Source organism: Electrona antarctica, assembly GCF_951216825.1.
Source record: "Electrona antarctica genome assembly, chromosome: 6".
Lineage (NCBI taxonomy): Eukaryota > Metazoa > Chordata > Actinopteri > Myctophiformes > Myctophidae > Electrona > Electrona antarctica.
Window position 1 is genome coordinate 13,053,575 of NC_136811.1, and position 19,661 is coordinate 13,073,235.

A 19,661-nucleotide genomic window follows, 5' to 3' on the forward strand; every position below is an offset into this window, starting at 1 on the left:
AGCGAAGCATGGGGTTAGAGGAGGTGCTGTTTAAGTGTTATTGCTACTGTACCTGGGAGGGAATGTAGAGAGACAGCATGCCAGAGGATATACTATATACACACACACACACACACTGTTACAGTACATGCTCATAAAAGCACAAATTATTATTCACGGTCAATACACATACACACACACACACCTTAATGAATACCTCGATGACAGGTTGTGTCTTTTCCTGATAACAATTACAACTGCTTTCACATATATATAGTATTTATTTATTTAAAAGTTCAAAGTCAAAACAATGAAACTCAATATACAGTACATTACATAACTTTAGTTTGCTCACCAAAATATAATTATTTGTAAATTTTAAAATACATGCTTGTTTACTGTTTCCGTTTCAAATATTATTTTTTTCAGTCATAAATGGAAAATATAAAAAAGTGCTTAAAAGCAATGATAGAAAACTAAATACAAACACATGCCCTTGAGCTAAAAACCTGTTAGACATTAGATTAGGTCTACAGCCTTCAGGTCAACTTTCACTTCACAAAAACATTTCAATGTATACTACATTTAAAGAATAAAGTGAAAAGTATAACTTTGGATAATAGTTACAGTATTAGTTTTATCCCTGGATTTTATCCCTGGATGTATATACTGTATATATGTAGAAAATCTACAAAATCTGACATATTTTAACCAATCACACCTTCATTGACCATATTTACCTAGAGGCCATTTTGCTCTTACATCTACTTACAAGTGCCAAGATTGGAGTAAATGGGATTGGCAACCCTCTTGAACAAACAATAGTATAATGATGGTCCAAAGAAAACAATTTAGTGCCTCAAAGAAACTAGAATAGCTTCTCTAACAAAATGCTACCTAAATAACATTCTTAGCATTTTATGGTAAAGAGGACTTGTTGTGAGTATGGTGTAAGAGCAACTAGGTCACCGCGTGAATAATGGTCAAAGTGTACAAGAACCTTTCAGCTGTTGCTGCAAGCTGAGACCGGCATGGTGAAACCCTCTTTGGCGGAGCCAGGGTGACTGAGAGACAGGGTGTGTCCCGCTGTCTGTCTCGGAGAATAATGCTAGTATGATGACGCTTTAAGCCATGCTAATGACACTGACTGTGCAAAAAACAAGAGCTGGGTTCCGAGCTCTTCCTGGGCGGTGCAGGAGAACACCTGCGCAGGATCGTTCATGCAGTATAAATCTATAAAATACACAAAAACTATACAAAAATCAGTTTGAATTTATGAAAATGAAATCGATTAGATATAGCACTGACACGTGGCAAGCTATTTTTTATATTTACTAGATGTATTAATAATTTTAGTCACGTGAGCAATAATGCTCAAACATCCTCTTCCTTAGAAATTATGTTGCAGGTGTGAATACACATTTTAATTCACATTGAAATGTGACTGCAATAATGGAATGCGTGCGATTCTTCACATGGGCATTTTGTACTTTGTGCAAACTACTTTATTCCTTGTTTGCTGCTGTTGTTATAGCACGTTAGACACCATCGGTAGTTATAAAAGCCTCAAATTGTAACCACTGGTAAAAGCCTAGGACATTTTAAATGTTAAAATAGCAGGCCATGTTGTATCCTATACACACAGGATAAATAATAATAAAAAACTCTTAAAACACGTCTCAACAAATTCTATGGATAAAGTATACAGTATATCTGACAAAGGACAATTAAAAAATATATAGTTTGTTCAACTGTCCTACATTGTTCAGTAACAAAAACAACTGCACTGATGAGACAGCACTGTGGATCAGAAATGCATACACCAGTTTGGCTCATTAAAATAATGGTACCTCCCTGTAGAAGGAACACAGCCTGTCAAACATGGTTGCTGTGTTAATCACAACTATATACTGTATATATATTCCCCCCCGTGTTTGTGACTAAATAAGTCTACATTTTTGAAGATCAAGGTGCCCACCTTGATAAAAACTTTTAACAATTAAACTACAGTGTTGATGTTGTCACTGGCTTTCCTGGGTCGCTTGTAAAGATGCACTCACAAGCCATTCAACTCAGCAACATTATAGCTCCGCTATCACACTGGTTCCATCACACTTACTTTCTGTCCAAGCTTAACTGTTTGAATAATAGACGTTTGACTGCAAAACTAATTATAACTATGTATTTGTAAATATTCACCATGTATGCAAATAGTGCAATAAAATCTATGTTCTTTCTTCCGAATTATCAAGACAAATCCACAGTCAATGATCGGATCACGCGCTTTAGCAAAAAAATATTTGAATGATCATTGCAACCATAACCTCAGTAGTTTGATCATGATGCCTAGTGGCTCAGTGTCTGGTGCGCAGGACAAGGGGTGGGTGGGTGGGGGGTTGAGGTGTTCTTTGTTGACACTGCTTACAGAACAAACATAATGTTTTCTGGTAACTTTTAGATCTCTGCTCACAGTGTGTAGCACCATGTCCCTCATGTGCTTGAGGCCGATTGGTAGTTCAATGAATGCAATACTTGGTCTCAAGAGTCCACTGTTCCATTTTCTGCGAGCAGTGTGCTAGTGTGTGACGTGTGTGACCCATGTGTGTGTGTGACCTGTGTGTGTATGTGTGTGTCGGTTTGAGAGAGAGAGAGAGAGAGAGAGAGAGAGAGAGAGAGAGAGAGAGAGAGAGAGAGAGAGCATGCGAGAGAGCGAATCGCCAGCATACGTCAAAAGAAGTCAAACAGTGGAACAGTGATTTTGCCACCTGGATCTCCACTCTTTGTTTTCGTCACGCCACGTCTCGGTGGACAAAGTGTGTGCTACGTGTATCTCTCTCCATGAATGAAGTGTAATTCGGTTGTGTGTTTAACACCTTCAGCCAACCGTGCTTCAAAACTGGTATGTTATGATTGTTATCGTCGGATACCGGAAACGGAGGCCCGTGACACCGGGGCTCCACCGGGCGCGTCAGCGTCTCCGTCACCGTCAGGGAATGTTCCCTTTTTAATCAATGAAGGGTGGCTCCACTGCCCGCGTTGTGTGACATTAACGCGTGCATTAAAATTGAACCGGTGCATTTTTTGACGCACGCGACGGAGACGCAACGCGTCCGGTGGAGCCCTGGCGTCTCTAGCACCTCGATTTTCTGACCAATCACTGCCCGAACTTTGGCAAGGGAGTGCATTCATTAGTTATCTCCACAATTACGTTCTTTTGTTCTTATGACCTCGCCAAACATTTTTTGAACGCAGTGGTTCCCAAACCTTTCAGGTCGAGACCCAAACAGAGAGATTAGACGTTTACCTGAGGCTGGGACCCAAACTAGTGAAAATAGCAGATCTACAAGCACAAAACACGTTGCTTTGCCTTAGATTTGTTGCTTTGTTTGCTTTAAAAGTCATTCACTAACGTATGCTGCAGCCTTAAGTCAACAGGTGTAAGGCAGAAGAAATACAGGGACGGAAGAAGAAAAGAGCATTAACAGTATGCACAGACATAAGTACACGTGTCTGCACGTTCAAACACGTCCTCTCATTGGCAGCTGTACTTCTTCTCCAGCTCCTGGGCGGCCAGGCCCAGATTCATGTCCTCCAGTTTAGCTAGCAGCTCCTGCAGCCAGGGCTGCTGCTGCTGCTGCTGAACATCGCCTCTGCCGACCAAAGCTGCTCCACCCGCCCTCAAACCCCTGTCTGCCCACACCTTCAGCATCTGGTAGTGAGCCTCCTTGCTCAGCCGATGGTCAGCCTCCGCCCGCTCGATCTCGATGTCCGGCACGTCCAGCTTACGCGCCAGCTCTTTGACCCGCGCCACGGGCACCAGATGCAGCACCGTGTAGATCAACTCAGAGACTGCAGGGGGAGGAGAGTGTTGAGTGAGAGAGAGAGAGAGAAAGATGAGAGGGCAGTTCCACACAAAGGGCTGCTGTGAGATCTGACTGTGCACATGCCAGCAGACGGATGGGCACACTTGCATACACCCATACAGTACAGTACAGTACATGTGTGCCTATAAATAAACCCAAATATTGGAATGCATTCACAAACATGTACATACTGTACATTACACAGTATAAAATAAATACATTACGGTATCGATATGTATATACCTAAGTATGTATAAATATAGTACACACAAAAGTGATCACACATCTCGTGGGACAATCCCGAAATTGGACCTTCTGTACCTCTGTACCAATGTCCTGCGAATAACACTACTGTAGCTACTCAACATGAACACATATGCACGTGCAATATTAAGTATTAACATTATCCAGCAATAGAGCACCGAAGTCCTGACGTCACTGTCAGTAGAGGGCGTCAATCCACAGGTTCGTCTACTTTTTATTTGCATTGTAATCATCATAGGAGGATTTTAGATCGCCTCATATAAGAACTGTTTGAAAAATAAACCGATCACCCCGGCCTTTTCACTCATATGGATATGAAGCATCGACTGAAGGTGGAAATGTACAAATATACCCAAAGAGTAACAAAAAAAGCGTTAGAAACGAGTGAAACAACCCAGAGACTACATTTCCGGTATAGGCGGGTGGCTGCATCTGCCCGTCGCACAACAGAAACTGAATGTTAATTACGTTTATTTTAATTTTATTGATATTTAATGTTTCGTGGTTAGTACGAGTCGAGTCACCACCAGCTGAGCTTACGGTCACAGAGGAATCTCAGGAACGCAATGTGTTGACAGCTGGGCGTGACGTATATTAGCAGCGACATTGCCTTCACATGTAGTTTCAAGGCTTTTGCGGCCACATTAATTCCATTTTCTCCAGAAACTGGCTGTATCAAATATGAATGGACATTATTAACGACGCACAGCCACTCCCCTGACAGAAAGGCCGGGGTGGTCGGTTTATTTTTCAAACAGTTCTTATATGAAGCGACCTAAAATCGCCCTATGGGGATCTCAATGCAACTAAAAAAATCACACCCGTGTGAACTGAGTGGTGTAAGGTTTTATATAGCATGATCAGCTGTGGTCTGACGTAATGTCTGACGTAATGAAATCACACCCGGGTGAACTGAGTGACCACTTTCCTAGATCTAGGCTATAACACAAAGAAATCACCTGGATGTGATTTCACAACTGGCTTTTTTTGCGCAGAGAAAATGACCACGGTTGCTACGGTCATCCAGTTCACCCGGGTGTGATTTAATTACGTCAGAAATTATTTTGAACATAGCAACCATGGTCATTTTTTTATGCACACAAAAGCCAGTTGTAGGAGTGGTTTACACCACTCAAAAATACATGAACCTGTGTATTGGCGCCCTCTACTGAAAGTGACGTCAGACTTCGGTGCTCTATATGTCATTGCATTAATATCATTAATGAACCTTGACAAATATGAAATCATCAGTACATCATTGTGAATTGCATTAACAATGTGAACCCCAGCATGCCTATTCTGGTGGTCGGGGAACATAAGCCTAAAACTGTCCCGCATTTCCCGCAAAACGGGAACACCCGTCTCACGCACACACACACACACACACACACACAAGAGTGCGTCGAGTAGTGATGGGGATCCATAATTAACAATAAATACAAACGAGCAAGTAACATACTCTTTGGGATGCAGTCAGGTAGGTTGCTGGGGTCCTGCATGCACACAGAGCTTGGAGGAAATGCCTTGTCGCACACATTGTCTGGATGCTCCTCGAAGCTGTCTATCAGGACCTGGGGGGGGCAAATGGGCACAAAAAGCATTTTTATGCACATATAATATTGAATTATCTCAGAATAACGGACAAAACATGCCACAAAGTTCAGTTTCTCCTGGCTTTGGCATACCTCGGTGCAGTCCGCGGAGTCTGGAGGGACGGAGGAGGCGCTCGTGTCGGACGAGGTGCTTACGAGCTTCCTGGTAGTCGTGTCTTTAGTCACTTTGTACGTGATGAAGCCGACCACCACCAGTAACACTGTCGTCGCACTGACTCCAATTAGCAAGGCTGTCGAAAAGCTGTTGCCGTCCTTCTCACGTTCACAACCCGGAGCTTCACGGAAGGAAGGACAAGTCAAAATGGACATGAAATATGATGCAAACAAAGAGCAGCCATAAAGTGAATTTCATTACAGGCCTGTTCAAGTTCCAGTATATAATTACTTATATAGCCTTCCCTAAAGTAGTAAAGTAGAAACATTCTACAGAGGGAAGCCTGTACTCCTCCTGCTTATTACTACTATTGCTTTTACTACTACTGTACTAGGTACTAGTACTGCCAATAACAAGACAAAAAGTGATAATGTATTGATATTATCTATAATAAAAGTGAGTTTAATGTCGTTTAACGCAATCAGATAGGACTTTTCTATTTAGATGTATGGGCTTCCCAGGCCAGAAAGTAGTTTTTTGCCACTCATTACTGCATAACTTCCGGGTATGATGATGATGTCGTCACACACATATACCCTCTATAGCTGCTGTATCCTATAGCTTACAGGAGGAAGCCAAAAGGAATTAATAACCTTCCCTTCCCCTGCTTAATTGTGACGTAGTGACGTAGGCATCATAAATGTCATCAACTCACAGTTTGGATCCTTACAGGTGGAAGGTGATGTGAGATGACAGAGATGTTTACATTCGGAGGCTGTACAGCTGTGGAGAACAGACAGGGGGTTTCAGTTTACTGTTGAGGAACCTACATGTCCAGAGAGGAAGTATTTGAGACAGAGACTGCACTCTCTCAACAGGATGGAATGACGCATCTAAAGTGTCTGTTGTGACAGAAATGGCTACTTGTCAAAATTCAGGCATCATCTAGATTTTGCAATTTAGTCACGGTTAATCTTATAGAACACTGGCATGTGGACAAAGCTGGAACATTTATTTTCCTTTCTTTTTTTTGGGAACATGTCATTTAATCTAGAATTAAGAGTCAACATGTTTGGACAACTTACTAAACTAATTTGTCCCCCAAACTGCTAATTATTCATAATCAATAAAACATTTAGGAAAATTATCAGTTTATAATTTCAAGTAAAATAAGGCCTGCTACAGGACTGCTATATTATAAATTATAAAAAGTTAGTCATCCACACTTAGTCATCAATGAGACCTCTGTTGGCATCATCCCATGGAAAGATTGAACAAGTTCGGAAGTTGTGTTGCAAGTTATGCAGCTTCAGCTCAACTTCCCCTTAAAAGTACTTCAACAAATTGTCCCAAGGAAGTCAAAGATGTGATGAAAAGCTTAAGTTCTATGGGTATGTTGGTGGGCTCTGCCTGTTAGAACGGGTAGCACGTGGGCACATGCATAGTTACATTACGGCATCATGAGTTTGCTCATGACTTTATACTGCGTGTCATTCCCTGCTCCAACCCTACAGTTACATTAAGCAGAACTGTTTTAGACGTCCAATATTGTAATCACTCACAGCTCGCATGGTAGGCATTTGCTTTTGTCTGCGTAGTGGCCGTCCGCACATCTACAAACAGTGTTGTGTTCTTGTGTACCTATGGACAGCAATAACAACACAATGATTATTACAGACTATAAAAACATATTTAAAAATATGTCAAGAGTGCAATGGTGACATAAAATAAATGAAAAATCTAAATGAATAATGTAGTATGTGAATATACAGTATGGATATTTACAGTAGGTACAGCAAATCACAGAAAATTAGGCTAACAAAGTAGTCAAATACTAACAAAAAATTAATCGTGAAGGAAGTTTGATCTTTGACAAATTATATTTTTTTGTCAAAGATCAAATCCAAACCAAATCGGTTTGATATATTATATCCAGGGACGTGCTGGCCATTGGGAAATTCGGGACAACTCCCGAACGGCCGGTCCAGTCCAGGCCAGTCTGGCCTTTGGCCGCGCGCCTAGAGGGCCTCCGCAACTCTACTTCCCGGGCTGAATTATGGGCCCACCACGTCCCTGATTATATCATATATTATATCAAACCGATTTGGTTTGGAGTTTTATCATCACTCAGATACTTACAATTCTGTTCTCGTTTCTGTCCCATTCCACACTCAGTACATTGGAGACACTGAAATGTCTCAGAGTCAATTTTATCTTTGTAAAAGCCATTTTTGCATCGACAGACGGTATCTTTGTCCGTGGCACATTTCGATTCCTCCTCCTCATATTCTCTCCCTGTATGGGAGGAGAATGAGAGAAGCCATTACTATCACTACTAATTACAATGACAACAAAAGAGGACAAAATGTGTATTTCATTTGTGATAAGACGGTCGCTGCTTGATAACAATTTACCTTTGCATTTCGTGCAGCTTCTGCAGTTGGGGGAGTAGTTTATGAATGCATTGTATGATTTCCCTTTTTCACAGGGCTCACATGTGCTTTGACGGCCGTCTCCTTGACACTCTTTCGTTAGTTTATATCCTGTAAAGCAGCAGTTGAATAGAGTTAGAACTCACAGAATCTCTCCAATAGCCCTATCTCAAATGTATTTAGAAGTAATGCATTTAAGCAGGGTTTTACTTAAGTGCAGACTAGAGGTGGACGGTAACTCCGGGTTCACGGGGTCTCTTGGCGATGCTATGGTTTAACAAATCAATTGTATTGCTGTATAAAGATCCAGTGTGGTATGATTTCATCATGGGATCTATAATTCCAATGTGTATCTCCCCTGGGTCAGCACAAGAATGGCTGTGATGATAACTCTTGAAATGACTAGTATAGGCTGCGATTGTACATTTCCCTCAGGCATGGGTGCTGTTCAGTATAGCCGCCCATTGCATCATAATAGTTACAGTAGAGGGGTTACATTACATGCAGGTATGTGCAAGTGTGTTGATTTGGAAGATTCAGCATTTTACGTCAACATGTTGGGGCCTTTTCAGTGTGTAGTCTGCTACGTGAAATGAAGCATTTGGACATTGCCAAGTTCAATGATGAAATGTGCAACTTAAAACTGAGATTTGCATGATTTTACACATTTCATTGTGCAACCAAAATCATTCCGTTTGTAAAAGACACTAATCAGTGTTGATAAAGTGCATGATTGCATACATACTAATGTAAATAATTTGTGCTGCTTGTTTTTGTGGAGATATGGACGGCAACATGCAGTAGAATACATCACAGTACCTTGATGGCACTTGTTGCAACAGATCCCATTGTCAGTCTTATAAAGCGGAAGACTGCAGGTCTTCTCTGAAGGTTGTGATGTAGGTGTGCCAGATGCGAGCATTAACATGCACTGCAGAACAAACAGAGAAATACCAGCAATGAGAATTTATAACCATTCATCATTCAGTGAGGACACTGAATGTCCTGCTTGAATGTTAACCTAAAATAATATCAGAATTGTATTGGGTTTTTTTTTTTACCAAATAGAAGTGTGGATTAAGGAGATTAATGTTAGAATTTCTCACCAAGAAAGCCAATATGTCAATAGGGCATTTTTTCTTCCATTTCCCTCGAGTGCCAATTCCATCCATCCTCTTGACAGCTGTCAGTCAAGCCATCTGAACCCCCCTGCAAGTGTTTTGTGGAGGTTAACTACAACTAATCAAGCTAGCATTTTAATCACATCTTGACACAGTTGGCGAGTTTTTTGTGTGCCGTTGCAAAAGCCTATGAACCATTTCAACCCTGATTGTTGCCAAGTGTGCAAGTTCAAGAATGTTTGCTTGCCAGGAAGTTGTACACACTCACACAGCATAAATCTGATTGACCACTGTTTATTCAGGTGTTTTGTTAACAGCTGAACTGAGCTGAGCTATGAGCTATACGTGTTGTATTACATTTGCAGATGCTCATGTCCATTTCCACAATGTCTAAAAGAATCAGCAATCATGCTGCAGCGGTCACAACTTTTTCAACTTTTGAATAGAGTTACATTGTATTTTGTAACCATGTTTTGTTGCTGCAAGACAACTTATATCAAAGTAGTCGTGTAGATACTGTAACGTTTTAAAATATCCGTGTTATAGCGAAATGTATTGTAGAGCATCAAATTCTCAAAATCGACACTGCAGCTCAACTCAATCATGCGATCAAAAGTATTTGGTTTCAGTTCCCACATCAACCATAACGCCGGGGCCAGCTCACCAGTCAGTCTGACTCTGATATGAATCCGTCCCCACAATAATAACACGCGAGGTTTACCACCATCACCTTTAACTTGATCGCCGCGATATGCTCTTTTGTTTGGCTCCATATAACAATCTTAAATCACAGTTTGACGTGGTTTTACAAAAGATACAGAGAGTGTTAGTTACCTACCGTGTTGTTTCCTGTGACTTGGCTGCCGACTCTCCGGGAGAGGAGGCGGTCGCATACGGGAAATGGCTGGGCGCGTCACGCCTTCATTTCAAGGAAATTCTCTATTCTCTAGTATAGGATATTATTACTGTGATGTAACATGGGGTCTATGATAAACCACAGCCACATGTAAGCACAGGTAAGATCAGGTATCATAGGGCATCTTCTGACTCAGTGGTTTAAAAGAGGTTTAAAAGACTAAAGTATGATTCAGGCCTGCCTCACAGTCTAGTAGAGTTAGGACACGTTTCAAAGACTTTTCGAACACTTCAGGTCTCACGTGATCTAATTTTGACCGACAATATTATTCATTTTGAAATAATTATTCCCCATCATCTGTAGGCCTATTACAGTGATAACAGTGCCATATTCATATAAATGCACATTGCATTGTCATTCCTTATCAAATGTTTTTTAAACAAGTCCCAAAACTAACAAAAACTATTATTTAACAGCATTTTATCGCTGCTGTTATTTTTAGACTTATGCTTAGAATATGCTGTTCCAATTTTAGGTAACTAAAATTACCATAATCACAAAGAAAAATTGTTGATTATATCACATACAGTAGGTCGATATTATATTATGGTAATTGTGCGCAAATAAATAAAGTAAATGTAATGTACTAATTTTGCTCATTCAGCAGAGCAGAGACAAGTACTTCCTCAGGAAACCACACTCTTATCTTAATCACACACACGTACACACGTACACACGTACACTTCCTAAAATAAATATGTTGGCCTAACCAGACTGCAGCTGTTTTTTTCCCCTGGAGACAGGACGCCATCTAGAGCTTGCGTTTTGTCATGTGTTCAGTTGGAATGTAAATCCTCTTGTAGGCTGTTTATCTCCTTTGTCTTCTTTCTGCTCATGTGATAGCATGGTCTTGCATTTTCTTTTTGTCCTTTAAAACAGTTTACTGGTTTTCCTTTAACACCAAATGTAAATGATATAGGTAGCTATAGGCTACATGGAAAATAAAACGGTCATTAGTGGTAATTAGCAAAATTAGGACCAGCAAATCTGCCCAGAACTATTGTCATGTTTTTCAAGCTTAGCTTGCGAGTAGTGCTTATGGTCACCGGTGTATCGCTGAAACTATCGCTGAAAAGAGCGGCATGGCATAATTAATCCAAGTCAGAATTGTATTCATATCGTGAGCCCCCAGTCATCCGTGTACACTGTGAATGCTTCCTGTACACAGGCCTCACAGGAAGGGCTGTTGTTGTAGCTGAGGTCCCTTAGCTGCTGCTACTGAATGTGGCTCTCCGGAGTCTCCGCCACACGCTGAGGTTTGAGCTGCCTTCCTCGGAAATGTGTGACCACAGCATGGTGGACTACTAGAGAGTGACAGTGAACTGGTTCTAACCGTCTCTCTCATGCACGTGCGCACGCACGCACGCACGCACGCACGCCGGGCCAAATTAGCCTTTGGGCCGTGGCCCATGGGCCCTTGGCTCTCAGGGGCCCTTCGGAGAAACTGGACCGCGCAGTATTGGGTTTGAGGCCCTGACAAGGGCCTCCTGGCTGGGGCCCTTCATTGGCCGATGATTGTGTTAAATGTACGTTAAAAAGATGATAAAAAAACGAAAAAAGCCGCTATGGGGGGCCCCAAAACAAATACCGGCCCAGGGGCCCTTGCCTGGGGTTAATCACGCACGCACACACGCACACACACAGAGAAATCTGGTTATCTTATCTCCAACTATCTCCTGGTTCTCTTACACCAGGGCTCCACCGGGCACGTCAGCGTCGCGTCTCCGTCACCGTCAGGGAATGTTCCCTTTTTAATCAATGAAGGGTGGCTCCACTGCCCGCGTTGCGTTGCGTGACACGTGACACGTGCATTCAAATTGAACCGGTGCGTTTTTTGACGCACGCGACGGAGACGCAACGCGTCCGGTGGAGCCCTGGCGTTATACTTACTTAATCCTCTTTGTTTTCCGTGTGGAATATATGGCTGTGACTATCTGCTTCCATCTGGTCCTATTCTGTGCAGTATGTTGTGCCTCAGCCTCATGTTATGTTTGTCATCTTCAGTTCTGAGGTCATAGTTCTTCGCCAGGTTGTTTTTGGCCTCCCTTGTTTCAGGTTGTTTTTGGCCTCCCTCGTTTCCTCTTTCCAGTTGGGGTCCATCTCAATGCTACTTTAGGAATGCAGTTCATGGTCCAAGGACATGTACGAGCCATCTGAGCTGTCTGTGTTTTATTTTCAGGACCACATTGTGACACGTTTGTCTTTTTGTACAGGAGCTCGAGTACTTTTCTGGCCAAAATATATGACATATCTTCCGGAGTCCTCCATTGTTGAATTAATTGATCTTTTTCATGTCACTAGTCTCAACCACTCACCGAGTCATATAAGCAAAACTGATTTAACAATGCTGTTCTACAGTTGAATCTTAGTTTTTAGGCTGTACTACTGCTTAGATTTCCAGATGGTCTGGGGGCATGCAACTGTGTGCTGCAAGCTTTTCCTTACTGAGAAGACCTCCCATGTGCGAACCATCGGGGTGCATACGTTGGTTAGACATACCAACAGTACGACAGGCATTAGTCAACAACACCATGGCTGCCGACATGCCAGGTTAAAACTAACCCATGGCAGGTTTGAACTAACTTCCTGTGAGGTTAGGTTTAGGGTTTTGGGTTTTGGGTAGGCTGTCGGACTAATGCCTGTCGGACTGTTAGTATACAGTACATCGAACCAAACACATGCACCTGTTACCATCCACAGTGATTGGTACATGTGGTGTTGAGTTAATGCACGTCACTTGGGTGATGTTGGGGATGTTCATGTTCAGACCGATCTGTTTAGCTGTACACTGTGTGAATGTTTCCTGTAGAGTGGTCGCAGGAAATGTTGTTGTAGACCGCCACTGTGGCTCTCCGTCATGCTGAGGTCTGAGGTCACATGACATGACCTGCCTTGTGCGGTAAAGCTGAGTGTGTGTGTGCACCATAGAGTTATAAAAGGATAGAGGCCGAACCGGACCCCTCCGCCCCCCCCCCCGCTATTAATTTCAGTGGAAGTTGCTCAGTGGCGTTTTGAAGCACCTGGAAGAACGGTCTACTTCCGCATTTGACCACATTTGTGGAAGTGCAACCGAGCGCTCAATGTTAAACACCAGCGGCACGGGGTTTCCTCGTCCTAAATCCACGGGTCCGTCTGCAGTTCACGCTCTAACCACTAGGGCCAAGTGATTCAACATTGGAGAGCCTCCCTGGGGGCTTGTGGCGCGCGCTGCGCGCGCACACACACACACACACACACACACACACACACACACACACACACACACACACACACACACACACACACACACACACACACACACACACACACACACACACACACACACACACACACACACACACACACACACACACAGCTGGTCTGTTCTGTCATCACAATGTTGTTCTGACATCTGCATAGACTCCATATGTGGGCATGCCTGACAAAGAACTCCATATATGGGCATAAAAGGGACACAGAAAGGAGAGAGGAGATCCGCACACCGTTTTAAAAGCTCCCAAATAATTTATTGACAACAGAGCGGAAAACAATAAATTATTTGGGAGCTTTTAAAATGTGTATCTGTGGATCTCCTCTCTCCTTTCTTAGTTACTTTTTTGGATCCTGCACCCGTTACACATAACTGGGTGGGGCATGCATTTCCAACTTGCATCGTTCCAAGTAGGCCAGTGCCCAACAGGCACCGCTCTAGTCTATCTATAGCTATAAATGCACCATGTTTCTGTACGTCTGTATGTACATGTGTACGGCTGTAATGCACGTAACTCGAGAAGCGTTCGCCCCACCGACTTCAAATTCAATTTTCACAAAGGACAAGGGACACTAAAGCCCCATTTGTATACAATGTTAAATATGCATAAATATACTGTAGAACAGAACAGTTTAGGTATAGTTTAGGTTTAGTTAAATGGTTCATGCGCAGCTTATTCGGATCTGGGTTCGTCCCACGGAATGGCTACTTTGAAAGTTTCACACTATTCTAAGACTAGGCCTATAGTAAATGTTCTTATATGGAACCTAGCTAAACTGCAGCTCGTTTGTATACATTATGTAGAGAAATTGGCATTTGTTTGAGTTCCATAACAACGGTAAAATAGCCTACGTAGCCGTCAGTGCCCACAGTAGATTATATTACACTCAGATCAACATGCATAAACATTACTGCATGTCGACTTCTCAAGCAACTAAACCAATCACCATGACAACGGGCTCCCATGCAGCAAGGGTTGACACCATTATGGGCAGTGGTGGAATGTAACTATACAGTAAGTTAATTTACTCACATAGAAAGTACAATTTTGAGATTGAGACTGCTTTACTTGGGTATTTCCATTTTTATCAGTTGTACTTCTACTCCACCACACTTCAGATGAAAATACTTTACTCTACTACATTTATTTTTAAACTTAAGTTGCTAGAACTAAGCTAAGCTAACTAAGCCCATTAAGCTATTCGAAAATAGCCGATCTACAAGGTCACAATGTGACGCACTGTGAGCTTGTAGACATATACTATTTTCAAATGTTTTAAAAGAAATGGTGAAATAGGCCATTCATATGAGTATTTTTTACTTCATCACTGATTATGGGCATGGCTGGTGATGTCACACTACATCACATCACGAACCTCTCTATATAAAGTACAGAGACGGGTCATGGCACTGCTTTGCTTTGAACGGTGAGTGTCATGAAACGTGCTGCAGATAACAGCCGGACAGCTCTTCACGGAACGTCACCGCGACCAATAGCATCCCACCACAGACCTCTTCAGGCATCATCAATCTCATCGTCCAAGAAGCGTAGCTTGTCAGGAACAGAGACGGAAACGTGCTCCCCCTCTAACTCAGCTGTTACGACTGAACTGTCCCACACCAACGGCATGGCTAAGAAGGGCAGTGATGAGATCGATGAAGGCCTGTACTCCAGACAGCTCTACGTGCTGGGCCACGATGCCATGAAGCGCATGCAGAACTCCAATGTCCTCATCTCTGGTATGAGAGGGCTGGGAGTGGAGATCGCCAAGAATGTCATCCTGGGAGGACTCAAATCTGTCACTGTGCACGACCAGGGTGCTGCAGAGTGGAGAGACCTCTCGTCACAGTTCTACCTGCGGGAAGAGGACCTGGGTAAGAACAGGGCAGAGGTGAGTCAGTCTCGTCTGGCTGAGCTCAACAGCTACGTCCCTGTGGCAGCCTACACCGGGCCACTCACAGAGGACTACCTGACTCAATTCCAGGTGGTAGTGCTGACTAACTCCACTCTAGAGGAGCAGCAGCATGTAGGTGAACTCTGCCACAGCAAAGGAATCAAGCTGGTCATCGCAGACACACGGGGACTGTTTGGCCAGTTGTTCTGTGACTTTGGTGAGGACATGGTGGTGTATGACACCAACGGAGAGCAGCCTCTGACTGCAATGATCTCCATGATCACAAAGGATACGGCTGGTGTTGTGACATGTCTGGATGACGCTCGTCATGGGTTTGAGAGCGGAGACTATGTCACCTTCACAGAGATTCAGGGTATGAAGGAGCTCAACAACTGCCAGCCCATGAAAATCGATTGTCTAGGTCCCTACACCTTCAGTCTCTGTGACACGACTGACTTGTCTGATTACGTTAAAGGGGGGATTGTCTCCCAGGTCAAGATGCCCAAAAATATTTCTTTCAAATCTTTCTCATCCTCCATGGCCGAGCCCGAGTTCATAATGACAGACCTTGCTAAGTTTGATCGTCCAGGACAGCTGCACATGGCCTTCCAGGCTCTCCACGCCTTCCAGAAGAAAAACAGCCGCCTCCCAAAGCCCTGGAACCAGGTTGATGGTGATGAGCTAGTGACATTGGCTAAAGATGTTAATTCTGCCCAGACGGGCTCAGCCAAAGTGGAGGAGCTGAATGAAGCTCTCATCAGGAAAATGGCCTTTGTCTCTGCCGGTGACCTGGCACCCGTCAACGCTTTCATTGGTGGACTGGCTGCACAGGAAGTGATGAAGGCATGCACAGGAAAGTTCATGGCCATTATGCAGTGGCTGTACTTTGATGCCTTGGAGTGCCTGCCGGAAGAGGAAAACCTAGTGCTCCCAGAAGAGGAATGTGCTCCTAGGAATTGTCGTTATGATGGCCAGATTGCAGTGTTTGGCACCAAGCTGCAGGATGCGCTTGCCAAACAGCGCTACTTCTTGGTTGGGGCAGGCGCCATTGGCTGTGAGCTGATGAAAAACTTTGCCATGATGGGACTAGCTGGTGGGGACGGTGAGGTCATTGTGACAGACATGGACACCATAGAGAAATCCAACCTCAACAGACAGTTCCTCTTCAGACCCCGTGATGTCACGAAAATGAAGAGCGAGACAGCGGCAGCAGCGGTAAAGCAGATGAACCCATCCATGAAAATCACCGCGCACCAGAACAGGGTGGGTCCAGACACAGATAGTATATATGATGATGTCTTCTTTGAGGGCCTTGACGGCGTGGCCAATGCACTGGACAATGTTGAAGCCCGTCGGCATATGGACAAACGATGTGTGCACTACCAGAAGCCCCTGCTGGAGTCTGGTACTTTGGGCACCAAGGCCAACGTCCAGGTGATCATCCCCTTCCTCACAGAAAGCTACAGCACCAGCAATGACCCCCCAGAGAAGTCCATCCCCATGTGCACCCTGAAGAATTTCCCCAATGCCATTGAACACACGCTCCAGTGGGCCCGTGAGCAGTTTAATGAACTATTCAAGCTGCCACCAGAAAATGCCATCCAATACATAACAGATCCCAATTTCAGAGACACTACACTATCTGGAGGTCAGGCTTTGGATTTGCTGGAATCTGTGTACAAGAGCCTGGTCACAGACTGTCCTCGCAACTGGGCTGACTGTGTAGCCTGGGCACGCAACCAATGGCAGTGTCAATACAGAAACAACATCCGTCAGCTACTACACAACTTCCCCCCAGATCAGCTCAACAGCTCTGGCGCCCCCTTCTGGTCTGGGCCCAAAAGATGTCCTCATGCCCTAGATTTCAGCACTAGCAATGACCTGTACATGGACTATGTAATGGCAGCAGCCAACCTGTTTGCCCAGACATATGGTTTTCTTGGCAGCACTGACCGTGCAGCAGTGGCCAAGATCCTGCAGGAGGTCATCGTACCGACCTTCACTCCTTGCTCTGGAGTTAGAATCGAAGTTTCTGAAAGTTCAGAGGAGTCGCAGAGTTCCATTGCCTCTGTTGACGACTCCCGACTGGAGGAGCTGAAGACTCTTCTTCTCCCATTCACCAAGTCTTCCTCCCAGTTCAAGCTCAAACCTGTCTACTTTGAGAAGGATGACGACACAAACTTCCATATGGACTTCATTGTGGCGGCATCCAACCTGAGGGCAGAGAACTATGACATTCCCGCTGCAGACAGGCATAAGAGCAAACTGATCGCTGGCAAGATCATCCCTGCCATTGCTACCACCACAGCCTCTGTGGTAGGCCTGGTATGTCTGGAGCTCATTAAGATCGTGCAGGGACACAATAAGTTGGAGTCCTTCAAGAACAGCTTCATGAACCTGGCACTCCCTTTCTTCATCTTCTCCGATCCCATTGCTGCTGCCAGCAAAAAGTACTATGAGATTGACTGGACGTTATGGGATCGATTTGAGGTCAATGGAATGCAGCCCACCGGTGAAGAGATGACACTCAACCAGTTGCTGGACTATTTCAGGAATGAGCATAGGTTGGAGATCACCATGCTTTGTCAGGGAGTCTCTAGTCTCTACAGCGACTTTCCTCCTATGCAAGAAGCCCAACTTACAGAGAGACTGGGGCAGCCGATGACCCAGATTGTGTCTCAGGTGTCCAGAAGGAGGTTGGGTAAGCACGAGAAAAGCCTGGTGTTTGACGTGTTCTGCAACAACCTTGAGGATGAAGATGTTGAAGTGCCCCAAATCAGATACACCTTTCGCCGAGCCCCACAGTGAACTCGTACACCTGTGAGAGGAGAGCTGAAGAGAGGGGAATGGGTCAATGGGTTAAGTTGTCCTTACACTAGCCGATAATCGGGCATTTTTGACGCTCGGGGGGTGCCCGACCGCTCAAAGCGCGATCGGCCCGATCAACATCAAGAATGTTTGATATTTGCTCTGCCCCGCTCCGATTATCCTGTAGTGTGTGGTGCTATCAGATTTCAGATTGAAAAAAATCGGCTAGTGTAAGGCCACCTTTACATCCACACCAGCTGTTTTGGATCAATCATTTGCATGCATTTAGTTTTTCACGTTTTATATATTCTTAAAAAACATCTAACTACTAAATCTGGGATTATGAGGGAGACAATTATTTTTTTCCCTTTGGGTGGGGCTTTAGAACTCATGGCTTCTTTATTCATTTATGTTTTTTATTTTGAATGATATACGCTACTGTATATGCCCACCCTTGGGACATTCTGTTAATTGAAAATCTCAATAAAAAGATCCTGAAAATAAAAGAAAATGGGTTGAGAAATATAATGTAGCCTATATATATTTCCAAGCCACCACAAAAATAGTAATCAATTCTTTGAGATACAAAATGTCTCAGCCACTGCGAAGTTCAACGGATAACATGTATTGTCGAGCGGCAGCTTGTTTTCCTGAACTTCTCTGCTGAAAAGAAAGGATCATGGATGGATAGGATACACGGCCACATGTGGATGACTGTGAGAAAGCAAAATTAGAACTGCATGACCCCCAAGTACTAGAATGGCTTGAGCTAAAGAAGAGAAACGGCACTGCATGGCCTTCTGTCCAAAAACATCATACCGAAACGATCCAGAAATATAAAGCACGCGAGATGGTCTATGTAAATTCAATCAAGATTTCAACAGAGGCCATTACAGTAACAAAACAAGAAGAAACACGACACAGAGGACCGTATACCAAAGTCATCACCAATGAGACTTGTCTGCCTACACACCCTCCCACAGACATGTAGGCCTATAGTCAGGAGATGCTGCATCTTTTTATTTTTTTATTTAACCTCCATTTAACCAGTAAAAACACATTGAGTCTCTTTTACAGGTGGGAAATGGCCAAGAGGCAGAAATGAAATTACACTTCAAAGCTACATCGTACATGTCAAATTACAGAACAAAACAGAATATCCAGTGACTGACTGGATGCCACAGCAAGGTACTGTACACCATAACAGACCATCCAAACACATGGTATTTTTGAGTGGTGTAAACCACTCCTACGACTGGCTTTGTTAGTTTACGTGTCTGTCTGTCTGTCTGTCTGTCTGGGTTAAAAAAATGAGCATGGTTGCTACGGTCACCCAGTTCACACGGGTGTGATTTCATTACGTCAGACATTACGTCAGACCACAGCTGATCAGTCTATATAAGACCTTACACCACTCAGTTCACAC

At 43.7% G+C, this 19,661-nt stretch overlaps 2 protein-coding genes and 1 long non-coding RNA gene across 3 annotated transcripts in view; 1 reads left to right on the forward strand and 2 right to left on the reverse strand.

The window, feature by feature from the left end:
• Positions 1-19,661, reverse strand: part of LOC306925676 — a 29,563-nt gene that overhangs the window by 6,334 nt on the left and 3,568 nt on the right. The window lies entirely within an intron of this gene.
• tnfrsf1a (tumor necrosis factor receptor superfamily, member 1a) lies at positions 257-10,306 on the reverse strand. The gene is made up of 10 exons (XM_079504467.1): positions 10,205-10,306; positions 9,352-9,454; positions 9,065-9,176; positions 8,228-8,356; positions 7,953-8,108; positions 7,376-7,454; positions 6,529-6,596; positions 5,792-5,994; positions 5,566-5,677; positions 257-3,828 (listed from the first exon to the last, which is right to left on the reverse strand). The coding sequence occupies exons 2-10, from the start codon at positions 9,415-9,417 to the stop codon at positions 3,512-3,514; spliced, it is 1,242 nt and encodes a 413-aa protein (XP_079360593.1). The 5' UTR covers positions 9,418-9,454; positions 10,205-10,306; the 3' UTR covers positions 257-3,511.
• Positions 14,969-18,235, forward strand: LOC306924342 (ubiquitin-like modifier-activating enzyme 1; the record flags this gene model as incomplete). Its single annotated transcript, XM_079502834.1, has 1 exon — positions 14,969-18,235. The coding sequence occupies one exon, from the start codon at positions 14,969-14,971 to the stop codon at positions 18,233-18,235; it is 3,267 nt and encodes a 1,088-aa protein (XP_079358960.1).

Bases quoted from the DNA above. Each gene is read 5' to 3' on its own strand.
- tnfrsf1a (XM_079504467.1), bottom strand. From the start codon at position 9,417: ATGGATGGAATTGGCACTCGAGGGAAATGGAAGAAAAAATGCCCTATT. The intron at 5,995-6,528 runs GTGAGTTGATGA...CCTTCCGTGAAG, and splicing joins CACCTGTAAGGATCCAAACT to CTCCGGGTTGTGAACGTGAG. The intron at 3,829-5,565 runs GTATGTTACTTG...CTCCCCCTGCAG, and splicing joins ACCTGACTGCATCCCAAAGA to TCTCTGAGTTGATCTACACG.